Source organism: Lepus europaeus, chromosome 3 (assembly GCF_033115175.1).
Source record: "Lepus europaeus isolate LE1 chromosome 3, mLepTim1.pri, whole genome shotgun sequence".
In the NCBI taxonomy this organism is placed as follows: Eukaryota; Metazoa; Chordata; class Mammalia; order Lagomorpha; family Leporidae; genus Lepus; species Lepus europaeus.
Window position 1 is genome coordinate 132,913,131 of NC_084829.1, and position 18,218 is coordinate 132,931,348.

The 18,218-nt window shown below is 42.1% G+C and overlaps 1 protein-coding gene across 1 annotated transcript; it reads right to left on the bottom strand.

The window, feature by feature from the left end:
* Positions 1-7,286: 7,286 nt before the first annotated feature.
* On the bottom strand, positions 7,287-17,051 carry LOC133756199 (vascular non-inflammatory molecule 3-like). Its single transcript, XM_062186776.1, has 7 exons — positions 16,781-17,051; positions 16,537-16,667; positions 13,924-14,116; positions 11,833-12,124; positions 9,211-9,584; positions 8,354-8,527; positions 7,287-7,543 (listed from the first exon to the last, which is right to left on the bottom strand). Exons 1-7 carry the CDS (start codon positions 16,991-16,993, stop codon positions 7,415-7,417), a joined length of 1,506 nt encoding a protein of 501 aa, XP_062042760.1. The 5' UTR covers positions 16,994-17,051; the 3' UTR covers positions 7,287-7,414.
* Between the last annotated feature and the right edge of the window lie 1,167 nt (positions 17,052-18,218).

Sequence of the window (18,218 nt, forward strand, 5' to 3'; positions counted from 1 at the left end):
TAGGGAAATATGACAAGAAATAGAAGTCCACATGTTCAGTTTATTTTTTCTTTTTTCTTTTCTTTTTTTTTTTTTTTTTGACAGGCAGAGTGGACAGTGAGAGAGAGACAGAGAGAAAGGTCTTCCTTTGCCGTTGGTTCACCCTCCAATGGCCGCCGCGGTAGGCGCGCTGCGGCCGGCGCACCGCGCTGATCCAATGGCAGGAGCCAGGTGCTTCTCCTGGTCTCCCATGGGGTGCAGGGCCCAAGGACCTGGGCCATCCTCCACTGCACTCCCTGGCCACAGCAGAGAGCTGGCCTGGAAGAGGGGCAACCGGGACAGGATCGGTGCCCCGACCGGGACTAGAACCCGGTGTGATGGCGCCGCAAGGTGGAGGATTAGCCTAGTGAGCCGCGGCGCCGGCTAGTTTATTTTTTTAAAATATTTTCAATCCACAGTTGGATGAATCCACAGAAGCAGAACCAGCAGAAACAGAGGAGCAATTGTATCTGGAAAGCAAGTCAGGAGATCCAGCCCATGCTCAATGAAAGGGCATTACACAAGGATGCGAATGATCCGGGGACCATGGAGTACCACCGTAGAGGTTGTCTACTACGGGGCAGCAGAGAGCAAGAGTGAGGAGAGGAAAATGACATAACAAAGAAAAGAGTTCATTGATTTTAAAACAGAATAGCGAGATAATTTTTTTCAGCTATACATTCTGGGTCATATTTACAATACAGATGCTTATGATTAGCCATTTTATTTTTAGGTATATTTGATATTGAATGGTGTTTTCATGGTTTAATTGGCAACTTTACATGTCTGACTTTCACATCTATATCTACAATTAATTTCTTTTGGGTTTTCCTGAATAATCCTGTGGTTACGGTTGCCTGGTCCTGCTGAATCACAAAGAGGCAGCAGCTCCCTCTAACTGCTTGCTGACCACCTTTGGAATTCCCATGCCTAGGTGGGTGGAGGTACTACAGATTCTGTGAGGAAATGTAACCGTTACATAACTATTTATAAAAGGAAGCTCACAGTTAAAACTGGAATGAGTTACCATGAAGTTAAAAAATCACTTCTTTAATCTTCTTGGGTTGAAAATATTAAATAAGAACCTCCTATTAGGTTTCCAGTCAAACTTGTAAAAAGCCTGGCAGTGGTCTCTCCCATCCTCACAATCAGAAAAAAATCTTGAACAACTGAAAATCAGCAACTTTTCTTAGCTGCATCAGAGAACTGAAATCACAGGAAAGACTGCTGATTCCAACATTGGACAGGCAGGCAAACATGAGGGCCACCAAAAAGTTAATAGGGAATACATATGATGAAAAATTATGCAGATTTCAAACTTCGGAGACCAAATAAACTCTTTTAATTCCATTTTCCATGAAGTTTTTTGAAGTTCCCTAACACATTGGATAAAAGCAGCACGGTTGGCCCTGGCACCCCTATAGGATCAGAGCAGAGTCAGACCCTGCACTCCTGTAGGATCACTTAAACTGTCAGCTCCAACCCCAGTGCCTCTATCCTTTACCTTGGAGAGGGGGACACCTCCAGTTCCAGATAATCCTCTCGAGCTTAATCTCATCCCACCTTGGGGTGATGCACTTGGGAAGGAAGATCAAGCCCTGAGGTTCAGGCTAATTAAAAAATGGGGACTAAATCATAGGTTTATAGAATGCTCTCCTTGTGCCTATCTGTTAGTACCACATCAGTTTAACATTTCTGACCTACCATGTATGTACTGATTAAGAGCAAGACTTCAGGCAGAATATCACAGTTCCTGCAGTAGAGAATTCATTCACTGAATCTGGAACTGGGAGGCATCAATAGCCTACACTGAATCACTTTTCTTAAGCTGGTTGTAGCCTACCAAACCCCCCTCATGCAGCTCTTCTGCATTTTCAGAGTAGAGGCTAGGGGAATTGACTCTACCCAAAAGACTTCGACTATAGGGAAAGATCGTAATAAATACCTACTCAGAACAAATCCTGCCCCGTACAAGCAGAAAGGAGCAGAAACAAGGGAAAAAGAAGGGAAAGCAAGGACTGAGATGGCATTTCTCCTTGCACTTCACCTGGTCAGCTCTAAACCAGCTATGTGATGACATGCATGCATAGGTGTGAAACCAGGCATCCAGTGTCTTGCACGCTGATACCATCAGACCCTAGTCTCCTAGCCTCCCTCCCTTGGCTTATCTCCCTGAATTGAGGGAGTGGTTCAGCTGGCCCCTACAACAGTCTAATTACCAGACTTAGGGTCCAAACTTGGTGGTCAGTATTGTCTCAAGGGGTTTTCCTTAGGGGATTTCCAGGTCTGGGCAGGGGAATTTGTGGCCCACGGAACAAAACAGCAGCCTATTTGTCCATGATAAATATTTCCTGAAAAATATAGCATTGCTAGGGCCAGTGTTATGACACAGCAGGTTCAGCTGCCGAATATGACACTGGCATCCTATATAAGCACTGGTTCAAGTCCCAGCTGCTTCACTTTCAATCCAGTTCCCTGATGATGTGCCTGGGAAGCAGCAGAAGATGGTACAAGTGTTTGGGCCCCTGCCACCCATGTGGGCCACCCTGATGGAGTTCCTGGGTCCTGGCCCAGCCACAGCCATTGCAGCCATAACTCTTTGTAACTCTAGCTTTCATGTAAGTAAGTAAATCTTAAAAAAAAAAAAAAAAAAAAAAGAAAGAAAAAAAAAAAGCAAGAAAGGAAATGGCATTTCTGATCAGCAAAGAACTTGGACACGAGCTGTACATGTAACCAATGTGACTTTAAACAGCCCCTTACTGCCTGGCTGGAGGCCAACATGCAGCTGCCCCTATCCTTTGCTACCCTTATTCCTGACCCCCGTTTCCTTATAGCCCTCTTAAAAACCCAATACACCCTCATCCAAGAGGGTGGTAGTTCTTGAGACTCAGAGGTCTGTTACCCCCTCATCTGTCCAGAGTTTAAAATTGTCTCTTTCCTTTATCCTCCAACCTTATCCTTGTCATTTTGATTTGGTACTGAGGACAGAGATCAAACTTTTGTGTGCACATAGGTGTGTATGATTTAGATTAGGAGTGTATCTGTGAGTTGCTACTAAGTATACATGCCTATTTATTAATAATTTCCTAACTGTAGCAACATGTCAATCCTCTGACATTAATCTGACTGATAAAATTGTTTACATTGTAAGAATGTATATTTGTGCCATAGAACTTAGGAAAACCGCTTTTGCATTTTAAGAAGTTATTTACCTGAGAGGCAGAGAAAAATGTAACAGAAAAATAGTAAGTTGACATTAGCTTACTTCTTTCCTGTAAAGATTAAAGCAAATGGAATTTTATCATGCCAATTGAAACTGGCCTGTATGGGAAATTTAGCTATTATCTAATCTTGATTGCTTCAATCAGATAAATACTTTTGTTTCAGCTGATGTCATGGCACTGCAGTGTGAGTGATCCTAGTTTCATTTTTAGCCTTATTTTTGGGGCCCAGGTGCAGAAACTTGGTCTAAAACAGCAGTCTTTTGTCATTTTCATCTAACAGCCTGAACTGCCTCTCATAAAAATTTTTTTGCATAGTTCACCAGTGAGTTACACTCGTGGTATCAGAAATACTTGTTGGATCTGTGAGTGGCTTCACTCCCCAAAAATAAATTTTAGATAAAGAAGTCAGACTTCTCTTGTATAAATCATGGTAAATAAAATGAGAAGTAAAATGGGGCAACAGGGGAGTGAGGAAAGGCCAGAGGTCAAACAAAATGAATGTACAAATATTAAAAGATAAAGGATACAACAACTTCAAGAAGGGCAGTTCAGTTACTTTATCATGCAGAGTAAGAACTGATATGTTATCATGAGATTTGATTTTGATGCTTCCTTTAGTACACAGGACAGAAGTCAGCTTACATAAGCGTATATGTGGTGAAGGGTAATGAGGAAATTGAGGTCTCTGGGGTGCATAATACAGCCTCCAGATCACTGTCTGCACAGAGAAGAGAAGTCTAGGAGGAACCAATGTGGGGCCCTAAGAGGGAAGATGTCCTTGCTTAGAAAAACAGAAGAATCTGGGACACAGGCTGGTGCAATCCTAGGGTCCATATGTCAAATCCTGGGGAGAGAATCCAGGAGATATGGAAGTGAGGAGATCCCACCATTTTCTGCTGCCTAAACATCACTGGCTTCCTGGTGCTGGAGTAAATTATGAAGGGTTGGGAGAGAGAAAAGTCTAGGAATGCAGTTGCCATACTTTAAATGGAAATAAGTGGTGTCTTCAAACTCAGCAATCCTCAGCCTACACATCCCAGAGAACCTGCCTGCACTCTTAAGAGTATCTTGCTGGAGTTAATCAGTGATGAATCAGAAAAACTACTCAGATAGCCAGGGTAAATTGAGCAAAGGTAACTGGGGGAAAGGTAACAGGGTGGCCTTCTCTAAGATTGAAGCTAACTCCTGAAAGGGGATTAATTAGATAGATTTTAGGATAGAGTAATTTCAGAAGGAATTAAGATGTGATCTGAAGGAGATGACTCATTTATCTTTGATTTTCACCCTAAGTATCTAATTTCCATGTAAGTAGACCATAGGCAGCAAATATATAATGATTAAAAGATAATGGGACAATTTTAATTAGCTAAAACTTTGTCCATAATTATGTTAAAAGATGCCGGGGCCGACGCCATGGCGCACTATGTTAATCCTCCGCCTGTGGCACTGGCATCCCATATGGGTGCCGGTTCTAGTCCCAGCTGCTCCTCCTCCAATCCAATTCTCTGCTGTGGCCTGGGAAAGCAGTAGAAGATGGCCCAAGTCATTGGGCCCCTGCACCCATGTGAGAGACTAAAAAAAATCACCTGGCTCCTGGCTTCAGATCAGCACAGCTCCAACCGTTGGCGGCCATTGGGGAGTGAACCAACAGACGGAAGACCTTTCTCTCTGTTTCTCCCTCTCACTGTCTGTAACTCTACCTATCAAATAAATAAATTAAATCTTTAAAAAAATTTAAAAATGCCCTATTCTTAATTTTTTAAAGATTTATTTATTTATTCGAAAAGCAGAGTTACAGAGAGAGAGAGAGAGAAAAACAGAAAGAAATATCATCCATCTGCTGATTCACTTCCCAGATGGCCTCAAGAGCCGGGGCTGGTTCAGGCCAAAGTTAGGATCCAGGAGGTTTATCTGGGTTTTCTATGTGGATGGCAGGGGCCCAAGTACTTGGATCGGCTTCCACTACTTTACTCAGGCTATTAGCAAGGAGCTGGATTGGAAATGGATCAGCCAAGTCAAAGACAGGCACCCACCTGGTGCCGACACTGTGGCATATTGGGTAAGGCCCCCATGTGCCGTGCCAGCGTCCCATATGGGTGCCAGCTCAAGTTCCAGCTGCTCCGTTTTGGATCCAACTCTCTGCTGTAACCAGGGAAAGCAGTGGAAGATGGCCAAATCCTTGGGCCCCTGTACTTATGTGGGAGACCTGGAGGAAGCTCCTGGCTCCTGGCTTCCGATTGGTGCAGCTCCTCCTGCCATTGCGGCCATCTAGGTAGTGAACCAGTGGACGGAAGACTTTCTCTCTCTCTGCCTCTGCCTCTCTATAATTCTGCCTTTCAAATAAATAGATAAATCTTTAAAAAAAAAAAAAAAAAAAGAACAGGCACCCTGTTAGGAAACTTGGCACAGTTTTATCTATGGCGCGATCTACACCCTGATTTACATCCCAAGCTCTAGCCCCCACCGCCATTGCTGAAAGCCAGGTAGCCACATGGCCCAAACTACCTGTGCCAAGCTCCACTCCCAATCTGATGGGATTTGCTGCTCCTGCTTCCCTGCCCGCCCTCTGGCAAAGTTTTAAAAGGGCCTGTTCCTGAACACTTGCTCTCTTGGCTTCTCTCTGCTCTCTTGGCTCTCTCTCGGCGCCTCTCCTCCTCTTGTCTCTCTTCTCTTTCCTCTCTGTCTCTCTCTCTTACAGTCTCCTTCTCTCTTTTTCCCTCTTCGCCCCTTCCCTCTGGTCTACTGAGTTTTCCCCAATAAACCCTTTTCCTTACTCCAGTGTTCGGTGTGTTTTGTGATGGCTAATGCACCCATCATTTGAGATCAAGTATTGCAAGCAGTACATTTACCCAGTACATCACAATGCTGGCTCCCTGATCTTTAACTCTTTGTGTCTTAATTAACTGTAAGCAAGTACTCTCTGTATATTCAAAGTTTACCCTGTAAATTTACGAATAATGAATTTGAGGATGACCCAGAAAGAGATAAGATACCTATTTATCCAGATTATGGTGTCTAACATTACCTGTGATCTGCAAGCTGTAGACCTGGAAACACCAACAATGTAGCTTGAAGACCTGAGAGCTGAAGAGATAATGGTGATAATTCCAGTCTGGGTCTGAAGGCTTCAGAACCAGCAGTGCTGAGGGCAGGAAAAGATCTACGTCCTGGCTCAAGCACTTAGGTAACGAGCAAATTCAACCTTACTTTATCTTTTTGTTCTAGTAAGGCCCTCATGGGACTGGTCAATGCCCACTCACATTAGGGAAAGCCATCTGCTTTACTCAAACTACTAGTTCTATTGCTAAATATCCTCCAGTAATACCCACACAGACATACTCAGAAATGATGTTTAACCAGTTAGGTGGGCATCCCGGGGCTCAGTCAAGCTGACATATAAAGTTGAGCATCACATGATGAAAATAAAATTTGCATCCATCATAGCAATTAACACAGATTTTTCCATTCTATTTAAAGATATTTGCACTCTACATGTACACACTTATATATACTTAAGCACACAGCTCCCATGAAAGAGTTTGTGCTATACCGAACGTGCAAAATGAAAAGCTTGCACACATACACCCTATTTTGGTCTGTTTTCTATTAATAACACAGTATCACAGACTTGATAAATTATAAGGAGATTTGTTTTGGCTCATAGTACTGGGCCAAGGCCAATGGCCTGCAATTGCTGATGGTCGTCTTTCTGGGGAGTCCCAAGGTGATGCAGGGCATCAGTGGATGAGACAAGGAACACATGTGGGCGTATTCTGCTCTCTCCCCATCTCCTGTGAAACCCTCCTTCATGGAAGTTCCACCCTCATGGTCTACGTCCTCTGAGTCACCTCCCAAAGGCCCTATCTCTGATTAAATTTCCATCCTGTTATATGTGTCATATTCACCTTAATTGCTAGGCTAATTGCCCACCCCAAATTTTTATCCTCTTAATATCTCCCAATGGAGATTGAATTCCAGAGTGGGTTTCAGAGGGGACAAATCATATACAAAGGCACAAAGCACGTTCAAACTATTGCACACTCATGGCTTTTTCAATCGTCAGTTTATTTGTTGTTTCAGAAATTGATGACTTTTTTTCTAAATTGGAGCTAATAGATCTTTTTCCTCCCTCTCTTTGCCAGACTAATCCTGAAAGAACCTGATGAAGGGATTCATCGTAACTTCCCAGGTCCCTGACCTAAGCGTGGAGGGTCCTTTTCATACACTCTTCCATACAGGGCCATGACTAGGACTGGCAAAGGAACTCCACTTTGGCTTCTCAGACGACCATCTCTTGAAACCTGACCAAAGAAAGCAACAGAGATTAATTCCAACACAGAGCTTGGTACTCAGACCAGAAGCTTTCTCTGGCAACATCCTAAAGCAGCGCAGAGTAGCAAACAGCACAGAACTTGGTGTCAAAAGACCAAGATTCATGTTTCAGGTTTAATATCAGCCGGAATTTGGGTAACAGTGGAGCCAATAAATCTGTGGCAAATGTGCTCAAATAAAATAATATATTAAAAAGTATTATTAAAACTCCCAAAACACTATACAAAGATTAATTTTTACCATCATTTTAACAACTTCTCATAACACACCTATGATCAATATTTAACTTCAATTTCTCTATGACTTCACTGTTGCATTATATCTGTCATATTTATATAAAAAATTAAGTGTGAATTCTCCACCACAACCTAAAAGCAATCTAAAACCACCACTGTGATTTATATCATAGTTTCCACATGTCTTTAAAGTGCCTCTTGTAGGAGTGGGTGTTTAACCTAGCAGTTAAGTCACTTGCATCCCGTATCAGTCACTGGGTTCAATTCCCGGCTCCAAATTCTGTTTCCAGCTTCCTGCTAATGCAGTCCATGGGAGGCAATGGTAATGACACAAGTAACTGAGCTCCTGCCATCCACAGGGGAGATCTGAACTGTGTTCCCAACATCTAGCTCCAGCCCCACCTCAGGTCCAACACCAGCCGTTGCTGACATTTAGGAGTGGATAATCAGATAGTAGCTCTCTGTTTCTGCCTGTTTCAATGATTTCTATTCTGCTGATTACCCTAGCTGCCTGAAGACATTTATCACCTAGAAATCTCTTACCTCATAATGTCTTTCTGGGGCAAGCTGAGTGCCACTTAGAACAAGCTGTGGGAAAACATAACTCGTTCCGAAAGTGCCACTAAGAGAGAATTCTTCAAACTTCGTGAAAGTTGACCCCACGGGCTCTCCGCACGTTCTCAGGTCAGTGGTTTGGCACTTCAGCAATGTACATATCTACACAGGAAAAGAAAACGGAAGAAGTAAGAACACTTGCAAATATTTTCTCATCTAAATAATGCATTCTCAAAGAATAGAGGAACTTTCGATTGCCTCTAAAGCAGCATTTTTCAGACTGCAGGTCACAACTTATTAGTGAACCATAACACTAATTTAGAAGGTCAGGCTTAGCTTTCTTTAGAATATGAAGCCAAATGTAGCTGACAAAGATTTTAAAAGTCATAGTGCATTGCTCATAATCATAGCTAATTCTAATAATTCTTCCATAAGCTATTTTTTCAATTAAGTTTCTTTTAACTTAGTCACATGTCCAGTGGGCTGCACCAAGTCATGCTGTAAAACATTCTTTTTACTCTGGACTCGATTTGGAAAGTTTGGAAATCTCAGCTCCAAAGTTACCCAATGGAAAGAGAATACATGAAAGTGGCAGCTGCTTAAACTTGAACCTCGCAAGCTGAGAACTTATCCATCTGCTATGTTTTTTTTAATTTGCAGCCATAAAAATTAATTCTGTTCTTGCTAATACTGAACAAATAAAGTGTTCTGGGAGAAAAACAATTCAGTGATAAATGTAGCATTACACCAACTAACTGAATCCAGCACAAGCTTAAAGAAAGGCAATGATGAGCTAGAAGAGAAACTAATAGTAAGGACAATTGAATGTGTTTCAGAGTTTCTACCTGTAAGTAGTATTGGCCTTCTACTGTGTGCAGCCCATCAAAGGCACCTAGTGCATAGGCCTCATCAATTCTCTTCTCAGACATCTTGTAGGTTAAGTGACAACACAGGTCTTCCTGGCAAACTGTGTGATTTCCTGTGTCTTTCTTAAGTTCAGTGAAGGTGAACTGGTCGAAGTAAATCATTCCCGGAATATCTGACTGCTCAGATGAAAATGGTTTGATACTTCTGGCATAAGCAGACCAATCAACAGCCACGGGGTAGTCAGGCTCACGGTGAGGCCTTGACTTCAGTTCTGCCAGCATCAGTTGGCCGCTCTCGGTTTCCATGTCATAGTGATACACCTTGACTCCTTCTGGGGCATAGATCCCACTGCCTACAGGCAACATAAAGAAATGCCAGTATTGGCTTCCAAATTTTTGTGGTGATAAACTGATAGACTATTCCTCTGTAGGGGCCAGTGTTGTGGTGTAGGTGGTTAAGCTGCTGTCTGTGATGCCAGCATCCCGTATAAGCACTGGTTCAAGTTCTAGTTGGTGCACTTCTGATCCAGCCTGCAGCTACTGCACCAGGGAAAGCAGTGGAAGATGCTTGAGTCCCTACCACCCACAAGTGCTTGAGTCCCTACCACCCACATGGGATACAGGATGAAGTTCCTGGCTCCTGGCTTAGGCTTGGCCCAGCCTCAGTCTTTGTGGCCATTTGGGGAGTAAACCATCAGATGGAAGATCCCCCCACACCTCTCTTTCTGTCACTCCCTCTTTCTGTAATTTTGCTTTTCAAATAAAATAAACATATCTTTCAAAAAAGAATATTCTTACTAAGAATTAATTGTAAAGTTATTTAAAATAAGCATTTTCAGGATAGGGAAATAGCTGTTACATCACTTTGAATTCAGTTTGATTCTACATCATCCATTAAGTATGATTGGCACTGAAATTACCACTTGATGTATGGGGCTTATCTTCTTTTTAAGTAAGCTGTCCTTTTTAAAGCCAATTTTTAAAAATTTTTAAAATTTATTTGACAGGTAGAGTTACAGACAGTGAGAGAGAGAGAGAGAAAGGTCTTCCTTCCATTGGTTCATTCCCCAGATGGCCACTGCGGCCAGCGCTGTGCTAATCTGAAGCCAGGAGCCAGGTGCTTCTTCCTGGTCTCCCATGTGGGTGAAGAGGCCCAAGCTCCTGAGCCATCCTCCACTGCCTTCCTGGGCCACAGCAGAGAGCGGAACTGGAAGAGGAGCAACCAGGACTAGAATCCAGAGCCCATCTGGGATGTCAGCACCACAGGCAGAGGATTAACCAAGTGAGCCACAGCACCGGCCCATTTAAAGTCAATTTAACATAAACTAGAAAATCTCTCAAACATGAAGAATGATTTTAGCTTTCTGATGATCTAACTAATTTGTGCTTTGAATTCTTCATCCAGATCAATGAGTAACAAAGCAGGCAAGAGGGGAGCTTGCATCACCTTGGATATAGATACTATAAACTCTAAAACCCTGATTAAATTTAAAGTGACTTTATCACTTCAACAAGCAGATATATTTCAATACTACCCATGGATATTTGCTGGGAAATTCCTTAGGTATGCCTTTGTTCTTTTTACATGACTTGACTTCTAACTACAATTTCCCTTCATATAATTTTCAGAAAATCATCTTTGCTTCACTTATTCACAAAGATAATGTTCCTAGGGCCTGGTGTTGTAGCACAGCAGGTTAACCTGCCACCTGCAACACCAGCATCCCATATGAGTCCCAGTTCATGTCCCAACTGCTCCACTTCTAATCCAGCTCCCTGGTAACATGCCTGGGAAAGCCCCTGCCACCCATGCAACAGAAAGATGGAGTTCCATGCTCCTGGCTTCAACCTGATCCAGCCCCAGCCATTATAGCCAATTGGGGACTGAACCAGCCTATGGAAGATCTCTCTCTCTCTCTCTCTCTCTCTCTCTCTCTCTCTCTCTCTCTTTCTCTCCTCTCTCTGCCCCCTTTTCCTCTCTCTTCTTTTCCCTCTCTCTCAACCCTCCCTCTCTGACTATAATTCTGCCTTTCAAATAAAACATTCTTTAGAAAAAAAGATAATATTCCACAAGTAGAAACCCATGCTACTATTAATCTCAAGATATTAGAGTTAATAAGAGAATCAATAAAGAAAAGTATGGAGGCTGCAGTTGTAACGTAGTGGGTTAGTCCACCTCCTGAAACACTGGCATCCCATATTGGCATTGCTTTGAGTCCTGGCTGCTCCGCTTCTGATCTAGCTCTCTGCTAACGCTCCTGGTAAAGCAGTAGAGGATGGCCCGAGTGCTTGGGTCCCTGTACCCACATGAGAGACATGGAAGAAGCTCCTGGCTCCTGGCTTCAGATTGGCCCAGTTCCAGCTATTGCAGCCATTTGGGAAGTGAGTGGCATTTGGAAGATCCTTCTCTCTGTCTTTCCCTCTCTCTGTAACTCTGCCTTTCAAATAAATAAAAATAAACCTAGAAAAGGGAAGGGAAGCCAAGGGAAGGCAAGGGAGAAAAGAAAAAAAGAAAGAAGAAATAAAAGAAAGAAAAGGCTTTCAAATCCATGATGCCCCAACACAGGCACTGCCACTTTGCACAGAGCCGGCATGAGTTACCTGTCATGTGCATGCTGGTGTTGTGGGTATTTGCTGCAAGCAGATTGACTCTCATGGCTCTGGCCCAGGCCGAATGGAAAGGAACTGCTGAGAGCAGGGGCAGCGTGTTGTACCACGCAGTAGGGTAGAGAATGCTGTCAACCTGAAACTCATCCACCACTACCACAGCTGGGTCATGAGAAAAAATGTCGAAGCAGGTGAAAATCCCAAACTTCCCAAAGGGAGTGTCAAAAGTCACAAATTCTGAATCCTTGGGGAAATCAAATTGAATTTCAGGTGCAAAAAGATTGTACTGTTAACAAAGCAAAGAAGGGAAAAACAAGTTAAAAAACCGCTAAATAAGTGTAATCAATATTCATAAAATCTTTCCTCCTATGAGATTTGATGTGCATTATTTAAATTTGTTATACATGAATTTGGATGTCATGCTGTTATATAATTGCCTGTGAGTTTTCTTAATGTGACATTAATCAAAAAAACTTCATTTTTCTATAATGAATGAAATAATCTTTATAAATAATATCTAAAATGTAACTCTGTCTTAAGTCACACATTGAAATCTCAAATCTTACAATTTTAAGTTTATCTTCCATTGTACTCTTTACATTTCAGCGGCACTATCTGCGTGAAATCTAACACACATTAAAATAAAATGTATTATGTCTCCCTATAATGCTAGGTTAGTATTAGCAAAGTAAAATAGATTTAAAATTAACTTAGACAATGCAATAGTTAGATCTTGTTCATTAGTGAGCCACTATCATTTTATTTTTTCAGTCTGGTTGTTATTCCAGAATTTCATTGAACTTAGGCTCATGAGTCCAGCATCTGCTTTGCTCAGGTTTTATCTGGCCTCAAATGTGCATGCAGGTACCCCAGCATCAGCTGCATCCTGCACCCATCTGCCTCCATCCCCCGCAGTTCACTGAGGATCTCTTGTTCCTCCATTTCCTTCCCATGTGCTAGCCCAGCCTGCCTCCTTCAGTCTTTAGCTCGGGAAAGGCATATGACCTGTTTGGAATCCAGGAGTGTTAAGAACTTTACAGGCTTTTAAGAAAAAGAAATGTTGGCCGGCGCCGTGGCTTAACAGGCTAATCCTCCGCCTTGCAGTGCTGGTACACCGGGTTCTAGTCCCGGTCGGGGCGCCGGATTCTGTCCCGGTTGCCCTCTTCCAGGCCAGCTCTCTGCTATGGCCCGGGAGTGCAGTGGAGGATGGCCCAAGTCCTTGGGCCCTGCACCCGCATGGGAGACCAGGAGAAGCACCTGGCTCCTGGCTTCGGATCAGCGAGATGCGCCGGCCGCAGCAGCCATTGGAGGGTGAACCAACGGCAAAGAGGAAGAACGTTCTCTCTGTCTCTCTCTCTCACTATCCACTCTGCCTGTCAAAGAAAAAGAAAAAGAAATATCTTCTTCCTCTGGATTTTATTCATTAAGATACGGACATTGTGTTGCTGTAGCCATGTAGCTCTTATAGAAGTCACCTTGAGAAAAAACTGAATTAACAGGCTAAGAGAGCTGGAGGATAGAGGGTATCTCCTGAGCCTCGTGAGGAGAGGCTGCCCCTGAAAAGAGACCTAGTTCTGTGATACCTTTATTTTTCAGGAATATATTTAGGAGTTTTCTTCCACAGTAATCAAAACAGCCCTGATGGAATAAATGATAACTTCACATGAAATATTAACAACTTGAACCCCAAAACTAATTCTGATACTAAACCATGAGTGAAACAGCATTCCTCATTTTTCAGAGACTATGCAAATCATGAAATTATTGCCACATCTGTTTTAAAACTCTGTCACTTGCCATTTTGTGACACATTCAAACTCAGAATTCTTCTACCACTATATAAAAAAAGGTTTATGGAAAAATAAAATTGAGAAGTTTATTTTGCTGCAAAAAATTTTAAATCATGTTTAGTTTTTCCATAATAAGCATTTTCCATAAACTTTTAAGAGACTCCCTTTCAAATAGAATGCAATAATTAAAAGAGGCATCCATAACAGTTCTCTCCCCAGCATTCAACAAATAAACTTACACCCATATCACAGGGAAATAAATCATATTTAGTTAAGACATAAAAGTAAGTCTCACCTTGTGGTAGCGTGCTACCAGTTTGCCCTCAGAATCGAACACCACATCCGTGTTGTATTGGTAACGGCCATCAGAGGGGCACTGAGGGTCACTGGTGTTGCATGGCTTCTTATCTCCAATATTTGCCACAACATAGATAGAGTTGTCCCTGGCCAGACAGCTGAGTCTTTCTTGCACTGGTGAGTAGCCAAACCTAATTCAATAGGCATTGCCTCAAAATTATTGTATTTAATGATTTCTGAAATGTCAAAATGAGACCTGATTTACCCGTTGCACAACATCTCTAGATGGAGAACCAAGAGAATAGATGTAAAAATCCACATGTGGGACAGACATTTGCCCTAGTGGTTAAAATGCTGACTAGGTCACCCCATCCCACATGGAAGTACCTGGATTTGATTCTTGGCTCTGATTCCTGACTACAGCTTCCTGCTAAAACATGCCCTGGCTGGAGCAATGGTAGCTCAAATAGTTGGGTACCTTCCATCCATGTGGGAGACCTGGATTGAGTCCTTGGCTACTGGTTTTGGCCTGGCCCAGACCCAGTCATTTTGTACCTTTGGGTACAGCAGGAAGCTGTACCACATGTGCTGGCATCATATAAGGGTGTGTCCCAGCTGCTTCACTTCCAGTCCAGCTCCTTGTTAATGGCCTGGGAAAGCAGCTGAGGATGGCTCAAATACTTGGGCCCCTGCTACCCATGTGGGAGACCCAGGAGAAGCTCCTATCTCCTGGCTTCAGGCTGGCTCAGTCATGGCTGTAGCAACCAACTGGGGAGTGAACCAGTGGATAAAAGTTCTCTCTCTCTCTCTCTCTCTCTCTCTGTAACTCTCACTTTTAAATTTTAAAAAACTGGAGGTTCTGGGGCTGGTGCTGCGGCATAGCAGGTGAAGCTGCTGCCTGCAGTGCTGGCGTCCCATATGGGCGCCAGTTCAAGTCTCAGCTGCTCCACTTCTGATCCAGCTCTCTGCTATGGCCTGGGAAAGCAGTGGAAGATGGCCCAAGTCCTTGGACCCCTGTACCTGCATAGGAAACCCGGAAGAAGTTCCTGGCTCCTGGCTTTGAATAAGCCCCGCTCCAACTGTTGCAGCCATTGGGGAGTGAACCAGTGGATAGAAGACCAACCCAAGGATGGTCATGTGTCTTCTATTGTCTTTTTTGAGGATAAATATTACTAACGAAGAAACTGTGGCTTCTTTTTCTGTTACCATTATATTAATACTAGTTTTCTCCCTTTGATGATGCAGAGCTGAAAACTTCCTGTTTGAATGAGTGTCTGCAAGTCCCACAATGGTGAAGTTTTACCAGTCACTTATCTTCCCAATTTTAAACAAGCTATCTAAAGTTAAGTATCAGGTTTACAGAACTCTTTCACTCACAAAGCTCAGTTTTATCAGTCCAGTCAAATAGAGTATAGTTTAGGAGAAGCTGGTAAAATTACAGCAAATATCTATTCCTTCTTGTTTTGGAAAGAGACTCATAAGCAAGTAGGCATTGAGTCATAGCTTCATGGTTTCCGTTAACACAGATCAAGCAATACTCAAAAAATATTTTTCCAAGGGTGAAAATCCCCGGGTGAGGTTTGACTCACATAGAAAAACTGGTATGTTGTAGCACTGAACTTGACTTTCCAGTTGACTTCATGCAGTCAAATTTATTAAAATTCCTTTTGTGCAATAGATGTCATTCTAAACAGGTGCATGTAATTTAAAATTAGCAAATGAAATGGCTTTCCAAGGCATCAATTTCACCATTTGAAGGAATTACACATAAACCATTTTAAAAGCAACTATATCTATTCTATTTCAAAGATATTTCTTATTTATTTTACATATTTTCTTTAAGAAAATTATGTCTTATTTATAATCATTAATAATTACTAAAATCTCTCAAGGCACAAGAACACAAAGAAATTCAGGCTCAGCTCTTTCTTTTACAAATAATAATAATATTAATAGCAACAGCTAACATTGGAGACAGCACTAGAGTGCTTCATGTGTAATACTTCATTTGATAACTCCTGTTCACTCTGTAAGGGAAATAGGAGAGTGAATTTTATATCTGCGTTTTATGGATAAAGGGACAGGGGTGTCAAGCAGGTTATATGCCTCACATTCCTCTGCTAACAGATGGTAGAAATGTGGTGACAGAAGCAGTGCTTTCTTTCTCAAGCCCCATTGATTGCATTGTAAATGATGAGGATAGTAAAGCTCTTGGGAAACATTGACTCATTCATACTTTTACATTCTTACAAAGAAGGCAGGTAGTCCTGAATGAATTATCATGTGTTTGGGAGCACCAGGTCCCAGTTATTACAACCTTTTCACTTTGTTGAAGCACAAAGGCATTTATTATAAACATTGTATATACGCATACCATTCTTTAAAGAAAACTGTTGCAAATCACCAACCAAGCATTGTTATCTCAAGTCATTTACCAAGCAGAAGACATCCCAGATCATACACATTATGAGGGATTAGAACATTTAAGTCCAGTGTTATGGATTGGTTATTTGTCAGCAAAAATACTAGTAAACATCATGAATTTGCTATTGATATTTTATATCACCACCACTTTTTGTTCAAAAATCAAAGGACAATGACATGATGTTACCTCTTTGGGTCTCTACATGGAATCCAGTTCACTTTAGGGTCTGGTATATCCTCCAGATAGGGGTAAATACTCTCCCTGGTGAAAATCCAACCATAGATTCCATCTTCTGGGGTCACAATAATATGTGCACCCTGCTCAAAACCAATGAGAACAAAAAGGTTTCTCATAAATTCCAAATACCCACATTCTCATCAAGTTGCAAGTCTACTTTACAACATCCCAGCCAGTATAAAAAGGACAATACCTGCTTGGCTGCCAACTTAACTACTTTCTCCAAGACATCTATGTTCTTGTTCATCAGGAGCAAAGCTTCTTCTTTTGAAACAGGTGTTTCTGTTCTGTTTGGTAGTATAACAGCGTGTTCATACACCGCAGCAGTAAAAGTGTCCAGTGCGCCAACACGCAGAACAAAGAAGGAAAAAATTACAACGCAATTTGGAAAATGTGAAGTGATCATAACTAAGATTTAGTTAGGTTATTATGTTTTGCATTGCTGGAAAACTTTTTGTGTTAAATCCCCGCCAGTGACTAGCTACTTATATTTTCTCACAAATGTGTTACGCAACTCCACACTGAGAACGGATGTTGTGTAAGAAAACTGACAGCCAGAAGTACAAAACTGGATTTACTCAAGTGTTCAGTGCTGTCGTTGACATTATCCAGAAGTTAATCCAACTCTAAATGCAGAATTAATGAGACAACCACATGAGTTTTCCCGAGCCCAAAACACACTGGAAATTGAACTGTTTCTTTTAGAAAACATAATTTCCTGATAAAACAATCTTTCCAATGATATAGCCAATATTAGAATATTCTAGAAGGTAGCCATCACAGCAACAATTTGTTGAGAATTTTATGCATATGGCCATGACCAACACAAAACAGTGTTTTAAAAAGCACAATTTTGGGGCCAGCACTGTGGTGTAGCAGGTGGGGCCGCTGCCTGCATTGCTAGCATTCCCTATGGACACTGGTCAGTGCTCCACTTCTGATTCAGCTCTCTTCTACAGCCTGGGAAAGCAGTGGAGGATGGGCCAAATGCTTGGGCCCCTTCACCCATGTGGGAGACCTGAGGAAGACTCTCTCTCTCTCTCTCTCTGCCTCTGCCTCTGCCTCTGCCTCTCTGTAACTCTGCCTTTCAAGTAAATAAATAAATCTTTTAAAAAAAGTGAGAGAAAAAAAAAGGCCCAATTTTAGCTGACCTCACAAAATGGTAAAGGAGAACAGACATATCCAATAGTTAGTTGCTAAAGACTGGTCTCATTCTGAAAGACAAATATACACAAAAGTTGGCATGACTTTTGTATTTATTAGAGAATATTGGCAGAAACTATGGTTGCTGATTTCTTTTGGAAAATCTGCCTAATAGTCTGAAATAATGGAACTATATAGCTTAACACTTTAACTATAACTTAACACATAGACAGATTAGAACATTGTCAGTGATGGCGATGGTGACTGCCAATTGAGTTGCATTTCTGAATTTCCCTTGGATCTGCTGGCACTGCCAGATTCACATGACGAAAACCAAAGAGTGGAGGCTTTGGATCCACACAGCACATTAGCAGGGAGCTGAGTCAGAAGTGGGGCATCTATGATTGGAACTGGCATTCCAAAATGGGATGCCAGTGTCCTAGGCAGAGGCTTAACTCGCTCTGCCAGAATGGCTGCCCTAGTTGTTT

Excerpts from the sequence above, each read along its gene's own strand:
- LOC133756199 (XM_062186776.1), bottom strand. The coding sequence starts at position 16,993 with ATGATCACTTCACATTTTCCAAATTGCGTTGTAATTTTTTCCTTCTTT. Across the intron at positions 16,668-16,780 it reads TTAAGTTGGCAGCCAAGCAG|GGTGCACATATTATTGTGAC; the intron begins GTATTGTCCTTT and ends GGTTTTGAGCAG. Across the intron at positions 14,117-16,536 it reads CCATGTAGAGACCCAAAGAG|GTTTGGCTACTCACCAGTGC; the intron begins GTAACATCATGT and ends CTATTGAATTAG.